Source organism: Falco biarmicus, chromosome 8 (genome assembly GCF_023638135.1).
Source record: "Falco biarmicus isolate bFalBia1 chromosome 8, bFalBia1.pri, whole genome shotgun sequence".
Classification (NCBI taxonomy): Eukaryota; Metazoa; Chordata; class Aves; order Falconiformes; family Falconidae; genus Falco; species Falco biarmicus.
Window position 1 is genome coordinate 24502199 of NC_079295.1, and position 7507 is coordinate 24509705.

The 7507-nt window shown below is 43.7% G+C and overlaps 1 protein-coding gene across 6 annotated transcripts in view; it reads left to right on the forward strand.

Annotated features, from left to right (window-relative positions):
• The window catches only part of FIGN (fidgetin, microtubule severing factor), a 106583-nt gene that overhangs the window by 96397 nt on the left and 2679 nt on the right, over positions 1-7507 (forward strand). For 5 of the 6 annotated variants that reach the window (XM_056349813.1, XM_056349811.1, XM_056349815.1 and 2 more), the window contains one exon: positions 489-7507. This exon is cut by the window's right edge and continues 2679 nt beyond it. In XM_056349813.1, the coding sequence (XP_056205788.1) occupies positions 497-2737 (2241 nt within the window). In that variant the 5' untranslated portion in view covers positions 489-496 and the 3' untranslated portion in view covers positions 2738-7507. The remainder of the gene's footprint in view (positions 1-488) is intronic. The other variant, XM_056349817.1, reaches the window with a different exon arrangement.

Genomic DNA, 7507 nt, shown 5'->3' on the forward strand with positions numbered 1-7507 from the left:
CATTATACTGTGCTAACTAGGTGTTCAGTACCAAATAAGAGAGGTATCCTAGATGTGATCTGTCAGCTGTGTCTCAGATTTTTGTACTGGTTAAAATATAAAACTGAAACAGTGATGAGAGAGGAAAGAGCAGTTGGATGCCTTGTATGCTAACAATAAATCCGCACTCAGAGCTTTTAAAATGTAGTAAGTCTTATTTAATTGCTTTGAGAAATCTGGTATTACCCATTTTTTTTTTTTTAACCTACAAATAACCCCCCACTGAATCGGCAACAAACGTGGCTCCCTGTGTATGTGCCTACAATAAGCCAAGCAGTTTGTTTTGCTTCGTGAGGGCATTGCATTTTCTTTACTTAAGGATTTGTGGTGTTAAGTACAGTATTTCAGAGAGCTGAAGAAATTCACAGACAGTACATTTCAGATCTCATTTAAAAGCATTGGGAAAAGGCTGAGCTCACTGTTAACTTTGTTTTTTCCTGCCACCCTAGGCTTGAAGATGCAGTGGACGCCAGAGCATGCCCAGTGGCCAGAACAGCACTTCGATATCACTTCAACCACCCGGTCCCCTGCCCACAAGGTGGAAGCCTACCGGGGGCACCTGCAGCGCACCTACCAGTACGCCTGGGCCAACGATGACATCTCAGCTCTGACCGCCTCCAATCTTCTGAAAAAGTACGCAGAAAAATACTCTGGTATTTTGGAAGGCCCAGCCGAGCGGCCCATTCTCAGCAACTACTCCGAAGCTCCCTCGGGGCTGGTGAACGGTCGGAAGAATGAAAGCGAGCCCTGGCAGCCGTCGCTGAACTCGGAGAGCGTGTATCCCATGAACTGTGTCCCAGACGTCATCACCGCCAGCAAAGCTGGGGTAAGCGCAGCCCTCCCTCCCGCAGATGTCTCGGCCAGTATTGGGAGCTCTCCTGGGGTGGCCAGTAACCTGGCTGAACCCAGCTACTCCAGCAGCACCTGTGGAAGTCACACCGTTCCCAGTCTTCATTCAGGGCTCCCATCTCAGGAATACGCCGCAGGATACAATGGCTCATATTTGCATACCAGTTACAGCAGCCAGCCAGCACCTGCACTTCCATCCCCTCACCCATCCCCCCTGCATAGCTCGGGACTCTTACAGCCGCCACCACCACCGCCACCACCAGCCCTTGTCCCCGGCTACAACGGGACCTCGAACCTCTCCAGTTACAGCTACCCTTCCGCCAGTTACCCTCCTCAGAGCGCTGTTGGCCCTGGCTACAGCCCGGGGGGTGCCCCACCACCCTCGGCATACCTGCCGTCGGGAATCCCTGCCCCAACCCCTCTGCCCCCGACCACTGTCCCCAGCTACTCCTACCAGGGCCATGGTCTGACACCCATCGCGCCGTCTGCCCTGACCAACAGTTCAGCCAGCTCTCTCAAAAGGAAAGCTTTCTACATGGCAGGGCAAGGAGAAATGGACTCCAGTTATGGAAATTACAGCTATGGCCAACAGAGATCTACACAGAGTCCCATGTATCGAATGCCCGACAACAGCATTTCAAATGCAAACAGGGGGAATGGTTTTGACAGAAGTGCTGAAACATCATCCTTAGCATTTAAGCCAACAAAGCAGCTAATGTCCTCTGAACAGCAAAGGAAATTCAGCAGCCAGTCCAGTAGGGCTCTAACACCCCCATCCTATAGTACTGCTAAAAACTCGCTGGGTTCGAGATCGAGTGACTCGTTTGGGAAGTATACCTCCCCAGTAATGAATGAGCACGGTGACGAGCACAGGCAGCTCCTCCCTCACCCAATGCAAGGCCCGGGACTTCGTGCAGCTACCTCATCCAACCACTCTGTGGACGAGCAACTGAAGAATACTGACACACACCTCATTGACCTTGTTACCAACGAGATTATCAACCAAGGACCTCCTGTGGACTGGAGTGACATCGCTGGCCTAGATCTAGTAAAGGCCGTCATTAAGGAGGAGGTTTTATGGCCAGTATTGAGGTCAGATGCATTCAATGGACTGACTGCTCTACCTCGGAGCATCCTTTTATTTGGACCTCGGGGAACAGGCAAAACATTAATGGGCAGGTGTATAGCTAGTCAGCTGGGGGCCACGTTTTTCAAAATCACCGGCTCTGGCCTTGTCACGAAGTGGTTAGGGGAAGGAGAAAAAATTGTCCATGCCTCCTTCCTCGTGGCAAGGTGTCGCCAACCCTCAGTGATTTTTGTTAGTGACATTGATATGCTCCTTTCCTCTCAAGTGAGTGAAGAACACAGTCCAGTAAGTCGGATGAGAACAGAGTTCCTTATGCAGCTGGACACTGTACTGACTTCTGCTGAGGACCAAATAGTTGTAATTTGCGCCACGAGTAAACCGGAAGAAATTGATGAATCTCTTCGAAGGTACTTCATGAAACGACTTTTAATCCCACTTCCTGACAGCACAGCGAGACACCAGATAATAGTACAACTGCTCTCACAGCACAATTACTGTCTCAATGACAAGGAGGTTGCACTGCTTGTCCAGCGCACAGAAGGCTTTTCTGGACTAGATGTGGCTCACTTGTGTCAGGAAGCCGTGGTGGGCCCACTCCATGCCATGCCAGCCACAGACCTTTCAGCCATTATGCCCAGCCAGTTGAGGCCAGTTACATATCAAGACTTTGAAAATGCTTTCTGCAAGATACAGCCTAGCATATCTCAAAAAGAGCTTGATACATATGTTGAATGGAACAAAATGTTTGGTTGCAGTCAGTGATACTACTTAAAAAAAAAAAAAAAGTAATGAATGTTGGCACACACAGAACCTGCTACATAGGGTAGAGAACCCTTTTCAGTAGTGTTAAAATTGCAAAGGGTACTGGGAAGACTACAATTTACCTTGCCTCTAAAGAGCCAGGGTATACTTGAAGGAAAAGTGCATCAAACAAGAGCTGCTGATCTGAAAAAGCCACACATGACAGAAAGCGCGTGTTGATGCTCAGTTCTGTTCAAGCTAGACAATACTCACCAAGGAGCAAGGTGCAAGTGGGTTGATTTCAGAAGGACATGAACCCTGTGTGTTGATTCCATTCTGCTGTTCTTGAGATTTAGTTGCTGTCAAGTGCCTGAAGTGGTGCTTTATTTTTTGTTTGCCTCACAATTACATTGGTGGCATGTGCTAATATAAAGAGCTTTAACTTCAAACATTATTGGACTAAAGAGATGAACGGTTGTGTTGCGACAGAGAACCAGATTTTTGCTATTCTAAGAGCAACAGTATTCCTCAATCCTGTCTGTTCTGCGGTGTTAAACTAAGAACAGGTAAAACAGGGTAATGGTAATCTGGACCTTAATTTCTGCAGTTCATTTCTTTTAATGTTCTGTCTGCAAAAACTCAGGAAAGTGATTGTGATTTGTACAGTACCTCAAAGGAATGTGTTGAAAGCACTATGTACTGCTGAGAGTTATAGGCTAGGCTTCAATGTTACTTTATATTAAATATGTATGTTTACCTCAACAATTGGAAAATGGCAAGGAAAATTACTTTGAATGTATCCAGGAAAAAACTAAAGTGTGATATGACTGAAGAGTTACAGTTTTTAAAAATAGAAACAGAAGGATTTCCCAGTGTTCAGAAATGGTTCTTTTGCCAATTTGTCAGATCAAACCAGAGCAGAACTATTTTTCTTGTTGGTAAACTGTAAGAGTTTTCAGCGTATTGCTCCTTGATAATTACGTGATACAGTCTTTAGAAGGTGCATAGATGAAAAAAGACCCACTTAATCGGTTTACGTTAGCATCCGAAACAGTCAAACGTAAGATTTGGTAGGACTCCGAGAGGCAAATTACCTGAAGCTGTGACTGCTGGCCTTTGTTGCACAGCTTTAGTTGTAGTTTTGAGGTTATTTTGGTGAAGCTGTAGGGAGTGGGATCAGTGTAGGTCACGGGCAGAGCTATGGGTTGCAGAGCTGTTTATAGCAACGCAGTGGACTGTGACCAAACAAACAGTACAAATAACAAAGCAAAACTGAACCCTCAAAGTACATTTATTTCCCTTCCCAAACTGTAAAGTTGAGTTTTTGTTGTGTACGTACGACTCCATTGTCCTTAATGCAATCTTCATTTAGCATCCATTAGAAATCTTCCAGGCTGGAGTGTGCCCACCATTATTTCTACCTCAGTTTTGTTACATTTCTCTTGGAAAGCAAAGTAAGGAATAGGGCAAAAAACACCAACACAAAAGTCAGATTACATTAGGAATGTGAACCTGCTAAACAAGTTTCAGAGAGCTGCTGTTTTTTCCCCTGAAGTCAAGTTTTCCTCTATGTTAGTGCTCTTTACCCTCCCCCCCTCCTTTCCACCCCCAAATATACACATTCTGGTGTCTTCCTTCTGGAAAGACTAGCTGGCATGTATGGCATTTTGCTCAGTTCTCCTCCACCCCACCCCACCCCCTTTCTTTTTATCCTTTAATGCTTTCCGTGCAACTCTTTCGGTGACAGCTGACTGATGTTGGGTAATGTCTCTGAGCAGGAGCAGTGCATGTTGCAGCTGCCCAAAGCCTCTGCCATCACATGAACAAAACAGCCTTGCTTTTTTGAATGTATTTTTTGTTTGTTTACTTTAAAGAGACAGTAACAAAACTGTTGCAAAGCACTGGCATTTGATGTGTCTGTTAATTAATGTACATTCAAAAACATTAAATAAATGCACTGAAAAGCCCCAAGAAGAGAGATACCAATCTGTTACTAGGTCATGTTTGTCTTCTCAAAAATTGTACAGACCTTGTCCGTTTTGTTAAATCAATGGAGACATTTAGCATTCAGAAAGCTAATGAGGGATTTTGTGATATTGCTGGAAATTTATGAGTCTTGATTATTACTTTCCTTTATTTTTCTTTTGAGATATATATATATATATATATTTAGATAGAACGTGCTAAAAACAGAGCAAATAAACCAAAATCTAATTTAAGATGGATTCCTGGCAAACATTTTGTCTATCTAAAACTTTATGTTTTAGGCATAAAAGTACCATTTTAAAGACAGTGCCTTTCATTAAGGATATAGAAAGTAAGACTTAAGTACATCACCTGCTTTTCTTCTTTTTTTTATCTCTCTTTTTTTTTCTTTTTTTCAACAGCAATTGCAGTCTATGGTCCTTGTTATGACCCAGCCCTTCTGCCTTCCCAAACCTCCAAGGCTGCTTCTTCACCCTGGTCATTCCACCATCCTCATATTTGGGAGACCCTGATGTCCCCATTAGCTGTAGGTTCATGCTGATCACACTGGCAAGTATGCTATTGCAGATCGCTGACCCAATTTCTGTCTTAGACATTGCCTTTCATATCTGCCATTGAGCTGTGCTCATTTGAAAGGCTCAAGCAAGTTTTGATAAACGAACTTGTTAACTGTTTCTCCTAACCGTACTCCAAACAGGTGGGGTTTTTTTTGCAGCTGGTAAAATGAAAACTACCCACTAGAGTGGTTTTTTCCCCCTTTTTTTGTCCAGTAGCAAAACCAAAACCAAACAAAATTGTAGATGGTTCCTTTGGCTTCCAGCTTTAAATCATTCTCTTTAAAAAGTCACTCTGAGAAATGGATTTTTTCAAAGTTAACCAAAGTTAGAAGCAGGCAGAAACTGAGATGATGTGAAAATGCAGGTTCCACACATGCTCGTGATTGTTCCCTCCAGGGCTTGATTCAGTTCTGGGGCAGCAGAAGCAGAGAACTTCACCCCTGTCATAGCAGCTTAAGAAGAGGAAAACAGAACCAGATTGTTACCCAAATCTTTCCTTGCCAGCAGCTGTCCTTGGCATTGCTTTGGGAGGGTGCCTGTTGAATTTGGTGAGAGCTTGGCCAGGTAGTGTTAACAGGAGGTGCCTCAGCCCTTCTCCAAGTCATTTCTGGCCACTCCTGAGAACTGAGCTGGCTGAATCCCTTGCTATGTCTTGTCCTTCTTACTGCTTTCCTCCTTCCTACTTCATTCAGCCCATTTTCTCCCTAGTGAGCAGGTTTTGGCATGCTGCTGGTCCTTCACCCCTCTCAGCAGCCTTCTTGTCAAGGAGTGTCCAGGAAGGGCTGAAGCACAATCCTGAACTTGAGTGGGTACCACAGGTTAGGATTGTTTTTGAGACGAGAGACAAAATACGTGCTGATGGTGTCTTCAGGATGAAGTATTTGCTGGCCTCTGACCTTTCCATGGTGGAAAGCCGTTTGCTGTCTTTTACAACTGGGCAAAGCTGGGGGTTGCTGCCACAGTTGCCTGGATGTTGCCTGGGAATTCCCAGCTACTGGCACAGCCCTGGATATTAAGGAACCTGAAATGGTTAAAGAGCATTTGCTGTGTCAGCCTGCCACTGCAGATGCTTTAGGTCATATTTTTGTGTGTAGATCCCATTCCGCATCAGCTCGTTTTCTTCCTTGCACCTTCAGTAACAATTCCTACGGCAACAAAAGTAAAATAAATTGGAGGAATATTTCTGCAAGCTGAAGGATCAATATCAATTCAAGGAGGAGTTCATAATGACCTTATGTGAGACAGAAATGGAAATACTCTATACTTCTGGCATGTTTCTCTCCAAAATATTTAGAACATTAGCGACAACACAGAAAAGTTTGCTGACTGAGCTGATCAATGGAATGTGAAGGCAGTTTACTTTAAAGCTATTTACTTTCACACGGATTATTTATCTATTAGTCAGTTTGTATTCTACTCAAATGCAGATAGATGGGCAAAATGTTTTCTTGAGCATTACAAACCTACCAAGGGGAAAATCAACCATCTGACTAAAATACATAGGCCAAACACCATCTGGGTGTCTTTACCAGCTATTTGGAGGCTGTGCTCTGTAAAATTGTACAAGGTCATATTTAGGTGGGTTTTCATGGGATATTTCTTTAGGGGCTCATCTAGTCAGAAAGATTCTAATTAATTCCTGCATAAAGATGTTGATATATTGAAAGCAATTTTTGGGGATCTGACCAGGGTTTTCACTGTCTGCAAATATGTACAACTTCAGGTAAAGGGCTGTTCTTATAACCCCCCTGCATTTTTCACCAAAGCACTCCATCACGAGGGAGAGTGCATTACTCAGATCTGAAGGATACACTTTGTCGCAAAACAAGGCCACCAAAAGTTGTAGGGGCTCCTAATCTTTCACTTACACCAAGCTGAAGGTGGTATAACCTTGTTGACTTAAAGGAATTACTCCTGATTTCTGCCCTTGTTAGAAAAGTCATCCCTCCAATGTATAATAATCTATGTCTGTTGGTTTTCATCATCAGCTCTGAAAGCTAACCTTGTCCTCACAGCGCTAACTCCTTTCCATCTTGTATGTGTGCATGTGTGTATATAATATTTATATGTGCATACACACCATGTCCAAACAATAGCTTTGTCTCTTTACTTAAAAAAAAAAAGAAAAAAAAAGTCATTTAATCATCTGCAGATTTATATGAAGCACATTAGTAAACATGGAGATACTAGTATTTCAGAATTCAAAAAAAGCCCAGCTGTGCTGGTGACTAACCAATACATGAACTGA